This window comes from Otolemur garnettii, unplaced genomic scaffold (genome assembly GCF_000181295.1).
Source record: "Otolemur garnettii isolate 467f Iridium unplaced genomic scaffold, OtoGar3 scaffold00005, whole genome shotgun sequence".
NCBI classification, from domain to species: domain Eukaryota; kingdom Metazoa; phylum Chordata; class Mammalia; order Primates; family Galagidae; genus Otolemur; species Otolemur garnettii.
Window position 1 is genome coordinate 33,959,877 of NW_003852400.1, and position 24,107 is coordinate 33,983,983.

General features: G+C 39.5%; 2 protein-coding genes across 2 annotated transcripts in view; one reads left to right on the forward strand and one right to left on the reverse strand.

Moving 5' to 3' along the window:
* ANKMY2 (ankyrin repeat and MYND domain containing 2) overlaps positions 1-6,430 on the reverse strand; it is a 40,713-nt gene extending 34,283 nt beyond the window's left edge. Inside the window, exon 1 of the mRNA XM_003782724.2 lies at positions 6,123-6,430. Coding sequence (XP_003782772.1) covers positions 6,123-6,189 — 67 coding nt within the window. The 5' untranslated portion in view covers positions 6,190-6,430. The remainder of the gene's footprint in view (positions 1-6,122) is intronic.
* Positions 6,431-6,743: 313 nt separating this feature from the next.
* BZW2 (basic leucine zipper and W2 domains 2) overlaps positions 6,744-24,107 on the forward strand; it is a 57,328-nt gene continuing 39,964 nt past the window's right edge. The window contains exon 1 of the mRNA XM_003782725.2: positions 6,744-6,889. The gene's annotated coding sequence lies outside the window, so the exon portion shown is untranslated. The remainder of the gene's footprint in view (positions 6,890-24,107) is intronic.

Below are 24,107 nucleotides of genomic sequence, written 5' to 3' on the forward strand. Positions count from 1 at the left end.
TCTACTCTTGACTTGGTTTTTCTGTGAGCAGCCCCCTTGAGAGCCCACCAAGAATCTCATTAAAGCCAAAGACATTCCTATCACCCAGGATATCCCCAGGGATAAGGAGCTCTGCATCAGAAACCAGGGGAAGAGACCAAATATATATTTCTTATTATATCACACACATACCCCCATACATCATTCAATAGGTTAAGGTTAGCTTTTTGAAGTGCAAGGACTAGGATGAGAAAAATTATCTGAAACAAATTAGACTTCCAGAGAATGAAAACACATTTCAGAACATAGATGATCAAAATATCCCAAAAGGAAAATCTGTGATGATTTCTAATTTGGTGTTTCTAATTTAATGGCATTAGTAGGAAATTACAGAAGGTCCAGAATACAGAAGTATAAGGCACCTGGCTTACACAGAAGGATTTTTACTTTTTGTCATTCCTTACTGTCCGTAGTAGACTCTCAAATAATGTTTTGCAACTAAGTTTAAAAGACTAACTACTTTGGGAAAGAAATGAGTTAAATCTGATTTAACAAACCATTATGAGGGGAAGATGTATCACTGTAAGAAGGGATGTGTAATGGGCCAAACTTTACCTTCCATAGAGATTAAATAAAAAAGATATAATGATTTGTTTCCTTTTTAAGATTTCTTCACATTGCTCAAACCAAAGAAAACACAACATAACCTGCTTCCTTAGAATGGGATCAATCAACTAATCCAGAATAAGCCTGTTAGCAAAGAATGATGTCCTCGTGATTACTGCCTTCTCCTCTACGGTCCTACAGCCCTTTCAGGACTACTCTGAAGTGGAACAAGACCTGCGACACCCTCAGTTTCCTCATCTATGAAGCAAAGACAGCAGTACCCATCCCATGGAATTCTGAGGAGGGCTAAGGGCTAGTCCTGATGTTGGACACATGGTAAATCTTTGGTGTAGATTACATGCTCTTGTTATTTATATTCAAAGCAGCACAACATAATTCACAGTGACATTCCTAATACCAGATTGGGACCATAGGTGTCTGCTGAAGACAACCTGATGTAACCAAAACAAACAAAAAGGGAGAAACAAACTTATGATATTCTGCTTCCAGCAATTCAGCAGATAACCATGAGTTTCAGACATGCAAGGATTTCAATCATTATTTAATGGAATCCCCCAAAATGGATGTTTTAAGGACTCTATATCCAAGTTAAGAGTTTAAAAACCATTTGGCTTGTTAGTTGCCGTAATGTTTGTGTACACATATAAGTAAAATCATGTAAAACATTTTTAAAATCTATTAATTTCCAAAGAATAATATATGACATAGATTTCAATATAATCATAGAGTTACAAATAACCAGCTGATGTATAGCTTGCACTTATGAATAGAGGTTATTACAGATAATAGATAAATGTACCCATTCCAAGTTCACATACGAATTCAACTTAAGAACAAACCTAGAGAACCTATCTTACTCGTAATCCAGGGAATGTCTGTAGTGAATTTGTGTATTTCTCCAAGTTTTCCTCCCCGTATCTATCTTTAGACTTTGTAAGAAAATGTCTTTATATTAGGATTAGGAAGCACTACATAAAATTTAGTCTCTAAAAGAGCTGTTGTCATGTAAATAAAGGTCATGAAGCCCACTGAGGTCGCATAACCCACCCAGTCATACACTTAATAGTAATCCTAACTCTTTTTTTTTTTTTTTTGAGACAAGGTCTTGCTCCGTTGTCAGGGCTAGAGTGCTAAGGCAACATCAGAGCTCATAGCAACCTCAAACTCTTGGATTCAAGAGGATCCTCCTACCTCAGCCTCCAGAGTAACTGTAGCTACAGGTACCCACCACAATGCCCCCCTAATTTTTTCTATAATTAGGGGAGATGGGGGTCTCTCTCTTGCTCAGTCTCCAACTCTTGAGCTCAAGGGATCTGCCTGACTCCCCCTCTCAGAGTGCTAGGATTACAGGTGTGAGCTACCACACCTCGCCTTATCATACCTTTTATGTTAAATTTTTCTTTGAACTCTGTATTATAATGGATTATAAGCAAACCTGAATCTTTCTAAACCACAAAAAGACTAGCTGGCTGGGTAAAGTGGAACTCTGTCTCTCTATTAAGTGTGGTGGCTTATGCTTGTAATTCTAGCACTCTGGGAGGCCAACACAGGTGGATTACCTGAGCTGAGGAGTTCAAGACCAACCTGAGCAAAAGCCAGACCCTATCTCTAAAATTAGCCTGGCATTGTGGCGTGTGCCTATAGTCCCAGCTACTTGGGAGGCTGCGGCAAGAGGATCACTTGAGTCCAAGAATTTGAGGTTGCTGTGAGTTGTGACACCACGGCACCCTACCAAGGGCAACGATGTGAGACTTTGTCTCAAAAAAAAAAAAAAAAAAAAAAGACACTAGCAGTGACCCAGCGACATTATTAAGTAAACCAGACCTTAGAAGAGATCTTATTTTAATAGTTCAAAATTGTTAACAACTTAAATGCCCATCAATGTGAATGCATAAACAAATAAGGGTACATCCAATGGAAATAAAAAAAGAAAATAAGAAACGGACTATTGGGACATATAAGACAAATGAACCTCAAAATCATAATGCTGAGAGAAAGAAGATAGATGAAGAAAAGAATACTTACCGTATGATCTCAGTTATATGTAGAAAATTCTAGAGTAGAGAAGTCTAATCAATACAGACAGAAACCTGTTGGTGGTTGCCTGGAGATGGGTGAGGAAGGAGTGACAGACTGATTACCAAGAGGTGTAAGAAACCTTTTAGGGGTGATGGAGCCATTCATTATCTTGATTGTAGTAATGATTTCATAGATATATGATTAAGTTAAAGCTGATAAAAAGTGTATATTTTAAATAGGTGCAACTTATTACACTGGGACCCAATAAAGTTGATAGGGAAAAACCTTATTGTCCAAATCTGCTTCATAGCTCTTTTTACACAAATATGAAAAAGCATTAGCAAGTATATTATTTTCTTATTAACTCAGCAACAGTGATCCTAGGAATTTCAGTTACCAAACAAGAGAATTAACAAAAATATCTTCTGGCTTATATCTTTAAAAATGTTTAATTTATTTGGAAATAATGCTGTCTCTCTGCTTACTAAAAAAAGGTATCAAAGCTTAGAAGAATGGGTCACTCTACAAATAACATAAGCCAGTTAAATATAGTTTAGTGATTTCAATATTCTTGTAAATGTTATGAAATGGACGCTGTCATTAACTATGATTTAAATGAATATGTTGCAAATAACTTTTCCTTTTCCTTTGGAACTTCTTGGCAGTCTAACAAGTATACAATCTGTAGAACATCTAGCATGCAAACTCACCCAAAAGGCAAAATTGTTCTCAAAGTATCCAAAAGTAATACATGGCATTCTTCTCTGAACTCTAAGGTCAATTTACATTTATAGTTTCTGGAGGGGAGTGACTGGCCGATAGGAGGCATTTAAACATTTGCTGACTATATTTCAGACTGGCCAGGGTGCCAGGTCAGACTTTGATGAAAAATGTATTGTTAGTTCAAAGTACTAAAACGATCTACTCTAGTGTTCTGCAAAGTTGAGAAATGTATGGGGGACAAAACACCAATGTTACCCACCCAGTACAAAGCAAGTTAAAAATGTTTTTTATGGGAACAAATGTAAAACTTTGCTACTTTACCTGTGATCTTTATTCAACTCTAAAATGAAAATTTACAGATTAAATGCACACAAAACTACAAAATCAGAAACATTCAAAATGAAGGTAACTCGATAGATTGTTTTGCCAAAATTATTATAAATGGCCTTTCACGGTGAGTATGGTATGGACAGCTACCATGTTGGTTTCATTTTTTGTTTAGTTTGGTTTTTAACTACAGCCTATTTATTGGATTCCTTGCCGTAAGATACCTCAGCTCTGCCAATTAGCTGTTTGACACCAAACAGGTTGTCTAACTTCCCAGTGCCTCAGTTTCCCTGTCAACAAAGTGTAGATTACCGTATTTATTCTAACAGCTAACATAGAAGGGTTTCCAATGCTTTCACTACATTAATTCATTTCATCACAACGATGTTGTAAGGTGGGTACTATTATTGTTCCTGTTTTTCACAGAGAGAACCTGAAGCTCAGGGAAAGTAACTTGCCCAAGGCCATGTTGCCAGGAGGATTCCAGTTGAAGTAGGATTGGAGCTAGACCTCCATGGTTAACCGCCATCCTTGTACTTGTACTAATGTACTTGTATTAATATAGCTCATCAAGCTTAAATGCATTAATATATGTTAATTACCTAGAATTACACATGGCTCACAATAACAGCCAATAAATATTGGCTATTGTTGCTTTTCATATCTCCTGAACTTTTCTTTGAGAATTCAGTGATGTCCCACAGATTTTCACTTGACCAGAAAGCATCACATACACATATGTAGTACTAAGTCCCCCGCAGTGCTTTTCTCATTGGTCTGGGCCAATTAATGTGATGAAAGATAGCATCTGTACATTCATGCAATTTGATACAAGATGTGGCCCCAGAAATAACGTAGCACTATCTAGAATAAAAGCACATTAATTCTATTTTACATAATTTTCAGAATAAAAACTGGTAGACACCTCAGAATACATCCAAGGATGCTCCTCTCCCCTTTCCACGACCCAATTTATAAAACTGCTTATTGGTTTTCACTTTTAAGACAACATGTGATAATTCTGACCTGTTTAAAATCAGAACTTCTGTCTCTGATGAATTGTAACTCGATCTTTTGTCTCCTTTTTGCCCACCACAGTACCTGGCACATAGGTGGGACCCACATGTTTGGTGAATTGAATCCTGGAGCCACCAAAGGCAGGGAGAAATTACCCAGACACAGGCAGAACAGAAAGATTGCAATGCCATATAGATCAGCAAGAATCATGCAATACAAACAATAAAAACACCAACAGCAACCCCCTCAAATCCAAGCAAAGAACACTTATCATTGAAAAATATAGGTGTGGTTGACTCAGGTTGAGCTCAGATGGGGTGGGCTCGGCTCATTAGCAATTGTTAAGTTTAAACCATTTTTTTTCTCTTTTATATTTACAGTTTCCTTGTCATTATAAATAAATAGCCTTATTCTCTGGGGTTCCATATTTGAGACTGGCTAAACTTAGAGAAGATTGGAAGCTGGGAATGACTGCAATGACTGGTCTCTCCGCCATTCGAGGGCAGACGTGGCTATCTTCTTCTTAAGTTTAAACCACATTGATTATGCCCGCAGTCCCACGTATCCCCCATCCCTGAGCCGCCGCTATGGTGCAGGAGAAGTACGCAGTCATTTTAATGTCATGCCGGGTAACAGGACTCGTCGGGGAACTGCTCTGGGACGTCCACTCGAGGACTGCGGGGAAAATATGGCTCCTGGCTCGTTCCTGTGGATCCCTCCCTGTGACCCGGGCAGCGGAAGTGGGGCTCGAGATGGGAGAGTGGAAGAGAAAGTGCGAAGAAGCTCTATTAGAACATAGCTGCGCTGCAACGTGGGATGAGGGGTGGGTGTGGACGCCCGGCCAATTTCCTAGTCTCTCTGCGGGTTAGTGAGGCTGGAGGGATCCTGGATGCCGCAGCCTCGCACGCGGCCAATTACAGACCCAGCGCTGTGCCCTTATAAAGAATCTCTTTTAGTACGAGCTGCTTCCACTGCCAGGCAGGGGCGGGGACCCGCAAGGGATCCAGATCACTGTGCCTCCGGAAGTCAAAACGGGCCTGCAGATAACCGCTTAAGACCCTGAAACCACCAGGCCACAGTCGCCAAGACAGACAGTGGTCAGAATCCCCTGAGGAGTTTTGAAGAATGCACACCATGGGGCCACTTGGTAAAATCTATGGTGGGGTGTGAAAATCTGTACCTTTCCAAAAGCTGCTTTAAAAGGACAAGCCCCAAGAACTACCTGTCTCGTCCCAGCAGGGCTTCTCCCTCCCACCCGCTCTGCCCTACAATCAGTCCCAGAGCAAAGGAGAAACGCCTTTTTCCTCGTCCAAGCCTGCCAACCTCGCAGAACCGCAGCCAAAGATCACCGAACCAAGGGCGACCCCCAGGCTCCGCCACGCCCCCTGGTCTAGCTGGCGGCGCCCCGGGTCCCAGCCCAGTGCGGGTACCTTTCCCGATGACTTCCAGCAGCTCCTTTTCCTCCTGGGTCAACTCGCCTTTCTTTATGTGAACCATTGCTTTCGCCAGCTTGAAGGTTATTCTGTTTCTTTGGGAGTATTAAAAAGAAACGATGTATCTGTATTAGGAACCTCAGCCGTAGTGAGGCAACGTGAGACCAAGACACTGAGTAGCCAACCGCAGAAGCACCGCGCCTCTCCCCACTCTAGCGGGCTGGATGGGAGCCGGCGAGCTCCGGCTAGCCGGGTCGGCAGTCCCCCCAGGCCCAGCTGCAGTCATGTCCCCTCGCCTGTCATTGGTGCTGCCAGGAGGAGGAGCTGCGGGAGGCGGCAGCGGGAGACTTCCATTGGAGCAGCTTGGGAGGGAAAAACCAAATAGTGAAAATCAGAGGGGGAATTAAATTCCTAATGCAAGTTCCGAGCCTATGTCCTGCCAGGTTTAAATATTTGGGGACACGCAATATTTAAACATTTCTATTTTTCATTTCTGTACTTGGTAATGGCTAGGGGAGAGCAGAGGCCACTAAATCTCGCTACACCCCCACGATGTCCCGGCCAGTGGCGCGGTCCGTCGGGGGGCGGGCTGGGAGGCGGGGCGGGGCGGGAGGCGGGGCTGCTCCGGGTTCCGTGTGTCTATGTCAATGTGTCTGTCCTTCACTCCTCCATTGTCTGCCGCCGCCGCTGTCGCTGCTGCTACTGCCGCTGCACGAATCGCCGAAGCCTCCAGCCTTGCGCGTCGTCGCAACCTCCTCTGACAGGTGAGAAGCAGCCCAGGTGGGGAAAGAGGCGTCGGGACGGTTGCCGGAGCCGCGACCGCCGCCCAGCCGGGGGCTTCTCCCGTGGCCAGAGCTGGCGGGGAGGAGGAAGCATGTGCCTCTTGGGGCGCCTTCCTGCCCTTGGTGGGAGAAGCCCCCGCCCTACTTCATTATCACCACACGTACCGCGCACCAGTTCCCCGAGAGCAAGACCGCCGGCTCGCCACGTTTGGCCGCCCCGGGAGACCCGGGGACCGCGCGCGGGCGGGGGCCAGCCACGCGGTGGGAAGTGGCGGGTACACATGGTCTTGTGCGTGGCACCGCCAGATGCGGCTCCCAGGGAGGCCAGCACCGGGACTGTGGTCTAGGGGTAGGGCAGAGAACCCCCATTACGAGCGAGGTGAGCGCAGGAGGAGAATAGATTCGGGGGAAGGTAGTTTTCTTTTGGCAAGCCTCCCTTCCCCTCGACTTGTCATCTCTTCTTTGGCCCTTGTGGAAGCTGTAGAAGAAAACCGGACCTAATCGCCTTATGGTGCCTGTTAAGGATGTTTGGAAACAATTTACACTTTCACTAATACTTCATCCATTAGAGACAGCCTGGGGGGAGGAGGACGGAAGGGCCTCTTGCCTCTGCCAGAGTTCTAAGTCTCTTTGTAACTCAGATCTTGAGATTTGTGGAAATAGGAGTGAGTGGAGAAGGCGGAGATTAAATTGGTGTTGCTGTCTATATATATAGCCTTAGCTTAGCTTCTTAATCCAAGCTTCATTCAACTGTAATATGTACCATGGAGCTCTGCCCATGGGCAGTCGGAGTAGGGGGTAGATAGAAGTGGGTAACCTCCTGTGGCTCGGAAACAGGGCTTGCTTGCTAAAATATGAAGTCAGTTATTTCTCCAGGTTGCATATCTATAACATTTACAGCATCCATGAAAGTTTCTTCAGATATTAATATTTATGTTTTACTGGTGTTTCTCAACAGACTAGTATTGATGTTTCTTTCAAGATCTGTATATGTCAAAGGGAAATAGTTGGATAATTATGCAGATGGTTTTGTAAAGTATCCCCCCCCCCCCCCCCGAACCTTTCTTTCTTCCCACATTGCAGTATAAAACGTGAAATGCATTTTCCTCTGGCCATACGCCTTCATTTTGCTGGAAGCATTCACTAACACTTATGAAATTCTGCAAAATATGTTTATCATTATTTCCTGCCTTTAGCTAAAATCTCTGAAACTCCAGCAGTCTGCCCCACCCCACCCCCAACCCCTCAAGGCCTCAACATGAGAGGCTGGCACAGATATAAGCCAGAATATCTTATATGAAAAGAGTTTGAAATTATTTATCTCCATGTACAACAAAGAAACTTTTGTTTGATGATGCTTTAATAATGATGTGGCCGTTCAAACAAGTAGCAAGGCTTTTGAGAGTGACCAATCTTTTGTAATGCTGTTACTGTCACAGAATTGATTTATAAGTAGTACCAGGCAGAAGAAACCTATGAACCCAAGAAAATGATTAAGGAGTAATCTCCAGAAACATGTGATTTAGCATCTTACTAACAGATGCATAGACAGAATTGGGTACTTCATTGCTAGTATTTCCATCTCTTGTGCCAAATCTGGGCCACGGTTACTTGAAGGTCACACCTGTTTGTCTCACCGAGGTTGTCAGTTCCTTGAGGATAGCAATTTATTATATATATTTTTGCTGCTTTGTGACACCTGGTTGGTACTTAGTCCTCTGTGAATACATGACTTTAGTAAATTTAGAGACAATGCATTTAAAGACAAAGAAAAATCAACATTTACCTAGAAATACAAATAAATAAAATATTCAGGTTAAATTTCTAGGAACACACGTTTCTAGAATGGATAGTTCATCAGATGGATTACATTAATACTTTTGTGCAGTGTAAATATTTAACATAGGAATCAGATTAGCTAATGAGCATATTAAAATGTATTCACATCAAAGAAGTTTTATTGATAATAAAATAACATCTACATATTGAGTATTTGCTCTGTGCCACATATTCTACCAGATACTCTAGGTTGCGTTATTTTAATTATTGTTATAACAACCGAGGAATTAGCCAATATTATCCCCATTTCTTCAAATAAAGAGAACAGAAACTAAGGGAAGTTAATTAATTTGCCCACACCCCACAGTTGGGAAGTGTCATAGCCAGAATGAGAACTTAGATTAGTTGATCTGTGTCTAACACCTTTTCTCTTTTCCCTATTGTCTGCCTATATACCTGGCAATAAAAGGGGAATTATCTATTTTGACTAGCTAATAGGTCATACATTCATGTTCAGCATGCCAAAGGTACAAAGTCTCCTACGCCTTTCCCCAGTCTCTTCGCCAGGCCCTGCAACTGATGATTTTTTTTCATATCCTTCCTAAGATCTTTTGCTTATACCTTCCATGTATATTTCCACTACTTTTAATAGAAATGGGAGCATTCTAAAACACTATTGTGTAGTGTGATGCTCTTTTCTGTTTCTTTATCTTTTAAAAAAATAATAATTTCTGAAATGTCTGAAATATGTGTTCTCTCGTATTTTCTGCTCCTACCACCCTTGACCTATTGCAGGGAGTTCCTGGGTGCCCTGCTTCTCCCTCATACCTCTTTCCATCCAGTGAATCTAAGGAACTCTCAGTTCAGTGAACATAGAGAGCACCCATCATCCTGTGAATGGTTCTGAGCTGGCCACAGAACAGAGGTCCAGGTTGGGCTTAGAAGGCTCCAATCCGGCTCGGCGCCTGTAGCTCAAGTGGCTAAGGCGCCAGCCACATACACCTAAGGTGGTGGGTTCAAATCCAGCCGGGCCCGCCAAACAATCATGGCTGCAACCAAAAAATAGCCAAGCATTGTGGCTGGAGCCTGTGGTCCCAGCTATTTGGGAGGCTGAGCCCAGGAGTTGGAGGTTGCTGTGAGCTGTGATGCCACAGCACTCTACCCAGGGGGACAGCTTGAGGCTCTGTCCAAAAAAAAAAAAAAAAAAAAAAAAAGGCTTAAATCCATCTTGTGGTCTCTGGAGGCATTTTCAGGCAGCCAGATCCTCCCACTCACTGGCTGCACAGGTCACTACTCTGCTGTTCCCTAACCTGCCTGTACTTTCCACCCCTTAGTTCCTGCTCTTTTCCTGGAATGACCTTCCTTCCCTCTTCCCTGAGCTCCTCCCCAGATCTGATGAACTGCTCCACTTCCCAGAAACGTTTAAGTAAAACCCCTTTTCTTCATGACTTCTCCCACACGACCCGGTGAAGGGAATATAGACACTAGTAAACACAGCCTCATAAAATCTTTCTTGGTAGACAACAAGACTGGCTGGCACCAATTCGGTCATCCTTTCATTCTTCCTTATCTTACGGATCTTAGCCATTCCTCTCTTACCTCCCTCCAAGTTGACATCTTTGCTTCATTTGGAACTCCATGAAAATGCCTAAAACAAACATTTTTCTCATCACACTCTGTTATAATTATTATTATTCATAATTTGGCCCTTCTCGTTCTAGGCTATTAATTAACTAGGTCAAATTTATCTTTGTTTCTCAAGACCTAACCCTGTGTCTTGCACCTAGTATGTGCTCAGTACGTGCTGAGTTGAATTTAGTTTGATCTCTAAGTTATTTTTGGGTGGATTTGTTTTCCTACTTGACTAATCCTTCCTGGCAATGTGAGGTGATGTGGCACTAAATACACATAGCCATAAACAGGGGCAGAAAGTCATTAAATGTTTTGCATCTCAAGATTCTTAACATTCTCATGATGCTATTGACTAAGAAAAAAATAGTTCATATGCCCATGTTACACTCTTAATTTCCCCGTTAAAGCCCCTGATCTCCAGCTCTCTGCATTAAGATAATGTGATTTCCTTTTATGTTGCAAGGGAATGGTTTATTTTTGAGTATTCTGTCTTTCAGGATACCGTTTTCCTTGATATTTGACTTCTTTTCTTAGCTTGATTACTGGATATTTGATATTAAGAAAGTTCAATTTTTGTAGGTTTGAAATGATAGTATGGGTATATTTTCACAAGATCCTTATCTCTTTTGGAGATAAGTACTGAATTATTTAGGGAGAGAATGATATGATGTTTGAGATTTGCTTTCATATAATTCTGTGATGGGGAGGGGGGCTGAGTAAAATGAGATAAAATGACTATTGTTAATGCTTGAAGTTCAGTGATGAGTACACTGGCTTCATTATACTGTTTTCTCTCTCTCTACTTTTGGATATGTTTGAAATTTTTCATAAGGAAGTATTTAAAAGGCAAGTTTGGAAGTTTTGCAGCCTCTAAGAAATTGTTGTCTTGGTTTTTTTTTTTTTTTTAAATACAACATAAGAAAGTAATATGCATACAAATGTTCTTTTCACTATCCTTGGAATTTAGCTCATGCATTTATTCATTTAAGTGTTAAAATAGTTACACCTAAATCTGCAGGACTGTCTCGTGAACAATGCATTTCCATAAACACTTCATATCACATTTTAACTTCTCCACAAAACTAAAAGGTAGGTGGCATTAGTCAGTGCTTGTGGCACAGACTTCTGAATATCTTACTGGCAGTTAATCTTCTTCTTCTCTGGAAACTGACAAAGTAATTTGCAGACCAATCTAAAGAACGGGTACAAATATATTTAGCTTCAACTGAGAAAATCAAGATGTGAATGGAGACACTGATTTTCTGCTGTGTCTCATAAACCAACTCAGAAGACATTCCCAAAAAAGAAGAGCACCAAAGCTGTTGTGAGCCATTGTGGGGCCAAGTCTACAGACAGAGAAAAATCAGGGTCAGACTCAGCCACAGGGTGTACCTGCTAGGCTTTGACTCAGGCTTGACCTCGCTGAATGCTTATCTGGACACCTACTTTCTGAGTAGGCCAATTTCATGACTTATTTTTCTTGATTTTTAAAAATCTCTTTGCTTAGACTTCAGATGTATTACGTATCATTTATAATGTGTCAAACAAACCCTAAAATTTGTTTAAGGGTTTTTTAAAAGCATGTTTAATTAACATAAAGTCTACCCACATTAGCAGGTCATATGCAAAAAGGCTTTTCAGTCCTAGACACCCCGAGGTCTGTTCTGAGGCCATGGATCTCTTTAGCAAGTATCTTTAGTCAGTTAGGTACCAAGTGGAATGATTTGGCCTGTTCTAAATTTGGCATAGATTGAGTGAAGAGTGCCAGAAATGTTTAGATAGTCTTATTTGTAAACTATCTGTTTTGAAAATAAAGGTTTAGGTAACTCACTAAATACACCATTCTTTGTCAGGTGCCGAAGAGTCAAAGTCTTCATTATTCCTTCTTGACGTTTAGCATTAGGTGGGTTTTTTTTTTTTTTTGTAAGTATATGTCAAAAAAAGAAAAGTATAGTGATAATACATATAAAGTTCAGTGTTAATACTACAGGTAATATAATCCTTTTTCCTTTTATTTATCTTCATTCTGGAAACAGCAAAATTATAGTAGAAAGACAATAATAAGAAATTTGTGTGAGGTGTGGAATTCTATTTTGGCTTTTCATATCTCAACTTATTTTTATGCTAGATGAGGACCATACAAAATATAACTGTTAGATGTACTATTATTTTTGAGGACTTCAAAATAAATCTCAAGAAAAGTCCTCGGGCAGACATGAGTGATGATAAGGGACAGAGCACGTGGCAATGCAGAGAATATTCAGAAGCTGCCTTTGGGTGTCTAGTTGTATGCTAGTCTGTTGGCCTGCTTTCCTGTTTGTAGTTGCACAGGACTTTAACGCTTTGCAGACTAACCTGGATCGCTTCCTGGATTTATCATCATTTCTAAGGAAATAGAAAACAGAGGTTCCCATAGGTTTTTCTCAGTGTACAAGGTAATAGAATATGGCTGCTCTAAACAGGAAGGAGAGCCCCGAGTCGATGGTACAGAGGAAACTAAGCGAGAGGAAAAGGATGCAGTGCGGGCATTTGGGAGTGTGAAGATTGTGTTTTTGTGAGAGATGAACCTCTGGGGGAAACAATTTCAAAACCCGGATCCTCTAATGCTAGAGGTCATGGTGCCATACATTTTTTAATATTCGAATGTCCCCGAGCAGTAGAATTTGTGTTGAATTCTCTCTCTAAAGGTAATTTTTTTCTTTGCTGAGAACTCTAGGGAGAACTGTATGGCATTTCAGAGGTAACATATGCTAACCCAATTTATCCCAATGCTGAACTCGCCTTTCAATTAATATTTATGCTCTACTTTATCTAATTCTAAACTATAAAATCTATGAGGCAAATAATGAAAAAGCTGCCTTTGAGAATCAGATAAATAACTCTCTGAGATATTACAAGAGCTTTGGTTGACTCCCTGGCAAGTGCACTGAGTAGACAGTGGATCAGGTCCTGGCCCTGACTCTTCCCTCATGTGTAAGCTCCAGATGATGAGCAAGGATCTTTGATCTCCCAAGGGTCACCAGTCCTGAAATGGAATGCATGACCTCAGCCAAGTAGTTTGACATGTCCGAACCTCATGTGTGGGTGAGTGGAGGGCCAGGGTTAGATGAATGGTATTCAAACTGTTCCGTTCCTTGTGGACGCCCATTAGAAGTTAGTAAGTAAATAAACACATTTCGCTACTAATAACAAAACACAACTACAATCAAATGCATCCTATGATGTATTTTAACATACTGGACACTACCAGTGCTTGGTAGTTTGTGCTGCCAGATGGTGCAATGCTGGAAACAAGACTCCATCAATTAAAAAAGTGAGCACCATGAAACTTGTCTAATTTGATCCCTGTTGCATCTCTATCAACTAGTACAAGGCCTGGCAATATTTGGTAAACAAATAGATGAATGATTCTCTACATTTATATGTATTTTTTTAAAAGTGTAATTGAGTGTGTAGCTCTGTACTGGTTTTGATTTGATTTTATTTTTTCAGACAGAGTCTCACTCTTTCTCCCAGGCTAGAGTGCTATGGCATCCACCTCGCTCACAACAACCTCAAACTCTTGGGCTGAGGGGATCCTCTTGCCTCTCAAGTAGCTGGGACAATAGACACCTGCCATAACACCCAGCTATACTTTTTTCTTTTTAGTAGCGACGAGGTCTGCTCTTGCTCAAGCTGGTCTTGAACTCTTGAGCTTAAGTGATCCTCCTACCTTGACCTCCCAGAATACTGGTTCTGGGAGTGTGCAACCACACCCTGCCTACTGGTTCTTTTTTTATTACTACTACTTTAAGTTTGTATGGTCTACTAGTATAAAATTGTGTCAAGAAGTCCCATTCCATATCATCGGTGTACTGTGCCCCATTAAGCCCTAATCTAGGCTTTCTATCCGATCTGTGTTCTTCTTGTGTAGTAGGCATGTATGTGGAAAGTAACTTTGTGTGTGCCTGTGCCCATGAAGCCCTTCCAATAAGGCTTCTTCACCTGCTAGACAGGCTTGGGCAGATCCCTTTCTGGGAGGATGAGAGCAGAAGTTTCTTGGTCGAGAGAACTAATAAGTAAGCAAATGTTTGGACTGATGCCCACCACCACCTTTGAGCTTCCCAAAGGTCCATTATTAATGTTTTTTAAGCATTTGCTCCAAAGCCAAACTCTCCCACTGGTTACTAGTGTAGGGCATTCTTGTTCTCTTTTTTTTTTTTTTTCAGGAGATTCTATTTTCTCTTCTTGATTGAAATCCTCTAAAGAGAGGCACACACTTCAGTACTCCTCACTGTAATAACTCATACTCCGACTTCTCATCTGAACTAATGGTCACAAACACTCACATCAGTTTTGCCTCTGTCAGGCCTCATTAAACTGATGTGCTCTCTGGAATGTAAAACTCCACTCCTTGCTGATTTTCATCTCCTGGTTTTCCTCATCTTGGTTAGGGAAGTGGCTGTTGTACACACTATTCTTAAGCTGCATAGTTCCAGGTGCAAAGTAAGTCTATCAAAATCATCTTTCTTCTTTACTGTGTAAGGCTCAACATCAATTTACCTATTTGACAATAAAAAAGCAGCTTTGGGGAGGTAAGAGCATTAAAGATGAGACTTTTTACTAAATGTTACCTTTGCCTTTCAATGTAGGTGAAAATCTCAAATGCATAGACACTTTCTAAAAGGTTGTGTAAGATAGTGTTAAAGGGTTTAAGTTATTCCATGGAGTAGGGCTAGGACATGACATCACGAATGAAAGGTTGAGAAGCAGATGTGACTTTTTGCCCTCAATGTATTTATAGTTTTAAAAATACTAATTACAATAAAAGAATATAGACATCATCTCATTTTTTTTTTCTAAGGTTAAAGCTCAAGAGCTTGAGACCCGCCTGGCAAGAGCGAGACCCTGTCTCTACTAAAAATAGGAAAACTAGCCAGGCATTGTTGTGGGGGCCAGTAGTCCCAGCTACTCAGGAGGCTGAGGCAAAAGGATTGCTCAAGCCTAAGAGTTTGAGGTTGCTGTGAGTTACAATGATGCCGTGGCCCTCTACCCAGGGTGACAGAATGAGACTCTGTCTCAGAAAAATAAAACTATTTCCTTTGAATGGCATATTTGAAAATCAAGCATATTACTTTATAGTGCTGTTATTACTCAGATTGAGCACCTACTTTTTTTATTTCTTTTCAGTGTTTTGTTATAAAAAGATCATGCATAAAAAAGAGTATGTGTGTTGGGGGGATGTGGTATGGTTGGACACACCAGCTAGCTTCAGAATGGGCACTTACTTTTTTTCAGCAGATTAGACTCTGAATTATCTCTGATTGTCTAAAATTAAATCTCCTATCAAACAATGAAATTTCTCATCTTTGAGAGTAATCAAAAGAATGTCCTGGAGACTCTGGGGAAAATTCTTTTAAAAGAGTTTCCTACATCTATTAATTAAAAAGGGTTTTGTTAAATGGCAGCACTACACATTTAGTTTATCATTTTCCTTTATTGAAGGAAGAAATTGCTTTGCTGGGTAATTTCCGGAATACATGTTTTAATGAACTAAGTTACTATCTGACATTTTGTACTTAGAATGTTGGTTAGATAGATGTATTTCAAATAATAAATGTAGAAAAAAATAATGATATTTTTAAATAGATTTTTTAAATCGACACGTAATAATCATACATATTTAGGGCACAGTGGGGTGTCTGATACGTATATAGTATGATGATCAAATCCGAGTCATTAGCTTACTCATCACCTCAGACACTTGTTCTTTCTTCATGGTGAGAACACTCAATCCCGCTCTTTTGAAGTGTGCAATACACTTTTACTGACTGCAGTCACCATAACTTTTTTCTCTTACCTGATGTAACTTTGTACCTGTTGGCCACCTCTCCCCGTGTTTCCCTCCCTTCTGTTCTCTGCAGCCTCTGGTAACCCCTGTTCTACTTCTATGAGACGGGCTCTCTTTAGATACTCCATCTGGGTGAGGTAACCTGGTATTTGCCCTTCTGTGCTCAGCTTATTGCACTTACCATAATGTCCTCTAGGTTGGTTCATGACACAAATGGCCAGATTTCATTCTTTTTTATGGCTGAATAGTATTCCACGGTGTATATATGCCACAGTTTGTTTATTTATCCAACACTGGACGCTTAGGTTGATTTCTCATCTTCACTATTGTGAATAGTGCTGTGATAAACATGGGATTGTGGATATATCATTCCCTATGCATATATTGTATATACCCAATAATGGGATTGTTGCATGATGTGGTAGTTCTATTTTTTTTTTTTTGAGACCTCCTCTCCAGTGCCATGATGTCATCATAGCTTACAGCAACCTCACACTCTTGGATTTAAGTTGCCTCAGCTTCTAAGTAGCTGGGACTACAGGTGCCTGCCATAACGCCCAGCTAATTTTTCTATTTTTGGTAGAAACAGGCTCTCACTCTTGCTCAGGCTGATTTGGAACTCCTGAGCTCAAGGGATCCACCCACCTCAGCCTCCCAGAAGGCTAGGATTACGGATGTGAGGCACCACACCTGGCCAGTAGTTTTAGTTTTTAGTTTTTTGAGGAAGCTTCACACTATTGTCCATTATGGCTGTGTTAATGTGCATTTCCAGTAACAATGTATAAGAGTTCCCCTTTCTCTACATCCTTGACATTTGCTATTTTGTGTTTTATGTTTTTGAGAATAGTCATTCTAACTGGGATGATGTAATTGCTTATTATGGTTTTGGTTCGTATTTCAGTAATGGGTTACTTCATTAAAACTTTAAAAAATCATTTTATGTTCAGGAATTACAGCTTTCTTTCAGGTACTAGTTTTGAATTAGCAGGAGTTATCTTTTTTTAATTAATAAAACCTCAACCTCACATCCTATTTTACACACACCTCATATCCTCACAACCTCAACCCATCCTATTTTGGGTTGTTTTACTGTTGACTTTGTTCTTTTCATCATGGTAATCTTTAATAATATTCAGTTTCATTTGTTATACTGCTGCATTTCTCTTCAATAAAGACTGTAATGTAGAAGAATAACACCATGGCAGGACTAGTAAAGGCAGGGCACAGTGAAGAAGGGGTTCCTAGGGAGCTTATCCCTGGACTACAAACATTTAGTTTGTCATCTAGGTATGCAACCCCTGTTGGAGGATCAAAACCCCCCTATGCTGATACAGCAGTAAGGGCATTTTTAAAAATAAATTCTTGCCAAGTGAGGTAGCTCATACCTATACTTAACATTCTGAGAGGGTGAGATCGGAGGATTGCTTAAGGTCAGGAGTTCAAGCCTAAAGTAAGAAGTAGACCCTGTTTCTACCAAAAATAGATCAAATTAGCCAGGTATGGTAGTGCATGCCTGCAGTCCCAACTACTCAGGAGGTTGAGGTAAGAGGATCACCTGAGCCCAGGAGGTTATAATGACCTATGGTCATGCCACTGTACTCTACTAGGGGTGACAGAGCAAATCTCTACCTCAAAAATAATAAATAAATAAAATTTATCATTTTGTGATTTATGTGAAGATGATTTGAGGGGCTAAAGGTGTCCTGTTGCTCATCAAGCATCTCTCAACACACACACACACACACACACACACACACTTACTTGTCCATATCGATGTAGTGTGCATTGATGATTTTTGCATTAATCCATTCTGGATGTGATGGTTGCAAGTGGTGATTTTCTAATTCCATGTTTTCTTCTCTATTAGATGGCATTCTACTGAAAGAAAACCTTTCCTTTCTCCCCAGTTAGTTCCCTTTCCGTCTGTAATGAAAAATGTGTTTCCTTTAATAAGAGCATAAATTTATAAGCATAGACCTATGGGTTTTCACAGTGTGATATTGCTCTCCTCAATTATTTTGATGGCTCAAATTGTTCAAGCCCAGACCGGTGGTCTTGTCCTCAGGATGACTTCTCTGTTGTTGTGATCTGTTTTGATGTTTTAAAAACACTTTGTATTTTCTGACACAAGATGTCCCAGGATCATGGTGTCTCTTCCTTGCTCCAACCTTGGAATCAGCTATTTGTCCAAGGAATCTTGGATGATAGGGAATGATATTTAGAACTTGGTCCCTTCTTTTTTATGCATAAATATTATTGCTTGTAACTCTTTTGAAATTGGTTTGAACTTCAACAGGTTAAAGTTTCTTGGCTTGGCACCTGTGGCTCAGGTGGCTAGGGTGCCAGCCACATACACCTAAGGTGGCAGGTTCAAATCCAGCCTGGGCCCGCCAAAAACAACAATGATGGCTGCAACCAAAAAATAGCTGGGCAGGTGGTACCTGTGGCTCAAAGGGGTAGTGTGCCAGCCCCAGATGCCGGAGGTAGTGGGTTCAAGCCCGGCCCCAGCCAAAAACTGCAACAACAACAACAAAAAATAGCCAGGCACTGTGGTGGGTGACTATGGTCCCAGCTACTTGGGAAGCTGAGGCAGGAGACTCGCTTGAGCCCAGGAGTTGGAGGTTGCTGTGAGCTGTGATGCCACAGCACTCTACCCAGGGGGATAGCTTGAGGCTCTGTCTCAAAATAATAATAATAATAAAGTTTTTTTCACTTAAATATATATGATTTTTTGATTATAAAAGTTATATGTGTATATAATTTATATTATAGAAAATATATACAGGTATAGGAAATAGAATGTCCCCTTAAACTCACTACTCATATTGACCACTGTTGAGTGCTGGTGTATTTTGTATGTGATCTGTAGCTAAGATCCCATCATGTCTGTAGAATTTGGCGTTTTGCTGTGTCTACATAGTGTATTGTTTTTATCCAAATCATAAAAATTAGGCCATTGCATTTTCAGTCACATCTTGTTTTCTGAAATTCCCCTTTCTTTTTTGCCTTTTTCCCCATGACTGTAATTTCTAACCTAGAGTATGAAAAGTTAGCCTAGCAGTGATCAGTTTCCTCTTTCTCTGCCTCGCTTCTTGAAACCTGTGATCTTCCTTACTTTCTACCATCGTCCTAAATATCAGAGGATATAAAATTGTGGAAATAAGTATTAGTATCAAAGGCTATAGAAAACGTTTATTTTGTATAGTCTAATTGTGCTTTTGAAAAATTTAATGTTTTAAATTGTTTTTGGAGATAGGGTCTTTCACTCTTAGGCTAGCTAGAGTGCAGTGGCGTCACCATAGCTCACTATAATCTCAAGTTCCTGGGCTCAAGTGTTCCTCTTGTCTTAGCTTCCTGAGTAGCTGGGACTATAGACTTGCATCACCCCGGGCAGATAATTTTTCTATTTTTTGTAGAGACAGGGGTAGGCTGCTCTCAAACTCTTGAATTCTTGCCACAGGTGATCCTCCTGCCTTGGCCTCCCAAGATGCTAGGCTTGTAGGGATAAGCCATCATGCCCAGTCTGTATTTTTGAGATATGATAATCCATCTACTTGGTGATAAATTTGGTTTTTCTAAAATTTGACATTAACCATGAGAAGTGGCTCGTGTTTGTAATCCTAGCACTCTGGGAGGCTGAGGCGGGTGGATTGCTTGAGCTTTGGAGTTTGAGATCACCTTGAGCAAGAGTGAGACCCCATCTCTACTAAAAATAGAAAACCTCTAGGCATTGTGGTGGGTACCTGTAGGCCTAGCTACTCGGGAGGCTGTGTTAAATAGAGGCCATAAATTGGTGAGTACAGTGAAAGTATTTGGGGAGTTAATTTATACTTGAAACTTTTTAGAAATAAGTTGACATAAAATAAGTGACATTATATAATTGTCTTAATTTATTCCCGTGACAAGATTATAGATGGATATTTAAAATGTAAGTTTTGGAATATTTATATTTGTTTAAAAGGAAACAGAAAACCAGCATTCACAACTTAGGTAGGAATACTAATAAGTTTATGGTGTAAAATAGTTTTGAAACATTAAGACAAAACTATATCATCATGCCTATAATATTAATGATATTATAAGAACGAAGGGGACATGAGTATAAAAAAAACTATTTTTGTATTAAAGAAAGAAATATTTGATTTTATTTAGAAACATTTTTTAACTAGATTTTCTCCTATTTCAAAGTTTAATTTTTTCAAGTATTATAAATGCTACAGTGTTCATAGAATTTGTTTGGAGATATAATAATTTAGCTTTTTGTAGAGGCCGGGTGATTTTGAGTACAAGAGCATGTTAGTTTCCAAAACCACAAAAAGGATATTAAACAAGCTAATGTTATTCTGGGCAACAAATTTTATAATGCTATTATAGGCATATATTTAGTTTATTGCTTTAGAGTGTTAATTGTTTAATCTCTTGGAGCCAATTTAATTATTTTTCTTTCTTTTGAGAGAATGATGCTACAACATAATCAACCCGAAAGATCAGATGATTTCTGTAAAGGATTGTATTAGGCCTCCTGCCCCACCACCCCCCCGCCCCCTTCTCCCCCCAGTTTTAGCTTTTATGGAATGAAAAATAATGTATACTGTGGGTAATTTTTAGTTTCTTTATTTTAAAGTGTGGTACTTTTTTTCTTTTCTTCCTACTCTAAGCACACAACTTTGAAGTTTGAAAAATATTATTTGAAAGTTTCTATTTAGATCTGGTGCTACCTTTTCATCAATGTAAGTGTTTTGATCCATAAGGATCACTTTAAAACTGCATTGCCCAACATGTAGCCATTAGCAGCACTGGCTATTTAAGTTGAAATTTTAATTAATAAAAATGAAATAAAATTAAATATTTAGTTCCTTAGTCACACTAGCCACATCTCTAGGGTTCAGTAATAACTACTAGATATAGAATATTTCCATCATCACAGTTCTAGTGGATGCACTGCTATAGGATAGGAGTTTACAAGCTACCTTACCTGAGCACTCATTTTGGCCCACCACTTGTTTTGTTAATAAAGTTTTATTGGAACCTAGCCATGACCATTTACTTAGTATTGTCCATGGCTACTTTCAGACTGTAATAGCAGAATTAGGTAGTTTCAGCAGAAACCTTGGAGCTCACAAAGACTAAAATATTTTCCTTTTGTTTTTTTGCAGAAGAATGTGACCTCTCCTTTAGAGCATATATGTTCATAAAGTTAAGATTGTTAGAATGTAGAGCTATTATATACACAAGATATACTAGTAGTACAGCATGTTCGAAAAGGCAGGTTATCATAGTTCAAAGATGGGCCAAACTGGAGTATTAGTCAAAAATTGAGTGTAAGACCAAACCTGGAATTACTAGGCAAGAACAGTTATTCTCTTGTAGGGACAATTAGAAGTAAGTCCTCTGGTAGATCAGTCCTTTTCCCATGGTGAGAGAGAACTAAAGAAAGAAAAATATTGGCTAAGACTGAATAGTCAACATACAAACTGTCAATCCATTTAAGATAGGAGAGACAATGGGAATGCTTAGTGCCCAGGTGCCAGGAGATCCATCCATGCTGAGGGCCCGTGGTTGCACCTGGGCCGGGAGTCTGGCTGGGAGTTAGGGGATGAAATCTGCAAAGGGAACATTAGAAGGTTAGTAAAGTGAGGTAGGGTGAAATATAACTAACATTTTAGACAGAAAAACTTTTCAATTTGGACTTTTTAAAGGGGGATTTATTCCAAAGTATTCAAATCATTAACAGAGCATCAACCTTCTACATTTTGATTGATTGGATCATTTTAATATTTTATAGTCCTCTTTTATCTTGTGAAGTGTCCCAAGAAATGGTGTCTCTTAGTGACATGTGAAATACTTAGATCCTTTCTGTTACCATTTTATCTATAATTTGTAATACATTTTAAATCTTGGAACTGTTCCATTTTGGTGGGACATGTGCTCATCGTCTGTGTTTGGCTTATAATTTTTAACTTTTTTAACTTATGTATTTTTCATTAGTTGATTTGAAGTTGGAAAGTGTGGTACAATGCACTAAAAGTTAGCTTTTGACAGTGGCCTGATAGAACTGCCTTTGCTCCTCTTTGTTATTTTCTCAAGTTTAAGCTCGCACAGTTTCTTATCCGAAATGCCCTTGCTTATCTCAGGCCAGGGCTTTTATAAGAGCTCCCGGTGTACCTTATAAAGGCTGACCCTCGCTGCAGCAGATTATAGTGTAGCGTGAAGAGCTAAATTTAGAGGAAAGCCAAGCCTCTGCCCCAAATAGTAACAGCTAAAGGATAGATACTCTCTGTAAGCAGATTGTCTTCACTTAGTCTTCACTACCAGTGGGTGAGTTTTTCCTTTGTTCTTGTTTGTTTCATTTCTTGGTATTATTTATATCAAAATCTTGGAGTACACTTTTGTGTTTGCATATCGTATGTTATTTTCCACGTGGAATATATAGAGAGTGTGAAAAATGAGAATACATCATGGGGCTGTGAAGGAAACTTCTGTGCTTAGGAGTGAACTAAGTATAAAAGCCAAAGGTTTTGAAAATATGCTACATATGGTGATAATTCTTAATAAACAGAAAAACTAGAAACAAGGTGCAAAGAGAGATAATTAGGGAATTCCAACAATTTGTATTCTAAACTTCCAAATCAAACTTGTAGAGGGGCTTATGCTTTATAGTTTTTTAAATTTACAAAATTAAAACATCTTTAGCCTCATCTGCTAGGGAGGCTGATGCAGGAGGATCACTTGAGCCCAGGAGTTGAAAGATGGCCTGGGCAACATAATGAGACCCTAAAACAAACAAAGAACAATAAATAAATAAGTAAATAAAAACATCTTGGGCAGAGAGTGATTCTTTGCTTAAATGTTCACCTGTTAGAAGAAGTCTATTTTTGTTACTGTATTACCGTACAGGAGTTAAGCTCTTGACAGATTGTTTTTTCTAATATAAGAATACATTTTGTGTGATATTGATTGTATTAGGGTGGTAGGGAGACACATCCATATATCACCATCACTTTGGCACCCATGAAGTATTTGCTGATCATGATGAGTGTTAAAAAAATGCCAACAGGGAGCTTCCTGAATAAAAGTTTTGCAGTCAATGAAAATAATGTGTTAGACACTGTATTTGCACTATCCATCAAATGAAGTGGGATTTCATTGGTTAAGTTCATAGCATTTGTTAACTATTTCAGTTTGTGGCTACAGCACAATACACATCGAGCAAACAATTACTTTCTCTACCCTCCTTCAAGTCTATTGTTTCAGCTATCACATTGTATTGCAAATGTTTGGATTTTATCCCTCCCACTGGGTTCCTTGAGGGCACGGATTCTGACTTAATGACCTTTGTTTCTCAAACCATGCTGTATTAAGTTCATTTTACTTTATAGGATTGATTAAAAATGCCATACTTTCTGTACTTATTTTATTTTTAATTATTTTCACTTTTAAAACAACCATCAATTTGAAGTTTTCAATGATAAGCAGATTCTTTTTAATGTTAAGCTACATGCTTCTCTTCTTTATAGAGTGGGAAGGAAGATTTGATACATAAATTAAAACCTGTAGAAAGTAATTAAATAAGGTACTTGAATGCTATCTTGATTGATTGATGGTGTAAGTAATTGATGACATCTAGACATTTTCACATTGATTTCTCAAAGCTTTGGCAGGTGATAACGTCTTTAAAAAATGCACATTATCTGAAATGTTTGACCTTCATCATCTAAGCAATGTACATATTTTCAGTTTATAATATTTATGCCAAGAAGCCTGTTCACAACTGTTAAGAAGTCTTGTGGAGTAGGTTTTCAGTTTTTTAAAAAGATATTTTATTATATGTCTCACTGTATATTAAATATAGTAGAAGAATATAAAGTGCCCCAATTCCCATCCACTGAGCAAAAAAAAAAAAAAAAAAAAATTAAAAAACTTGTTAACAGTTTATTGTATCCCTCTTAGATTTTTCTT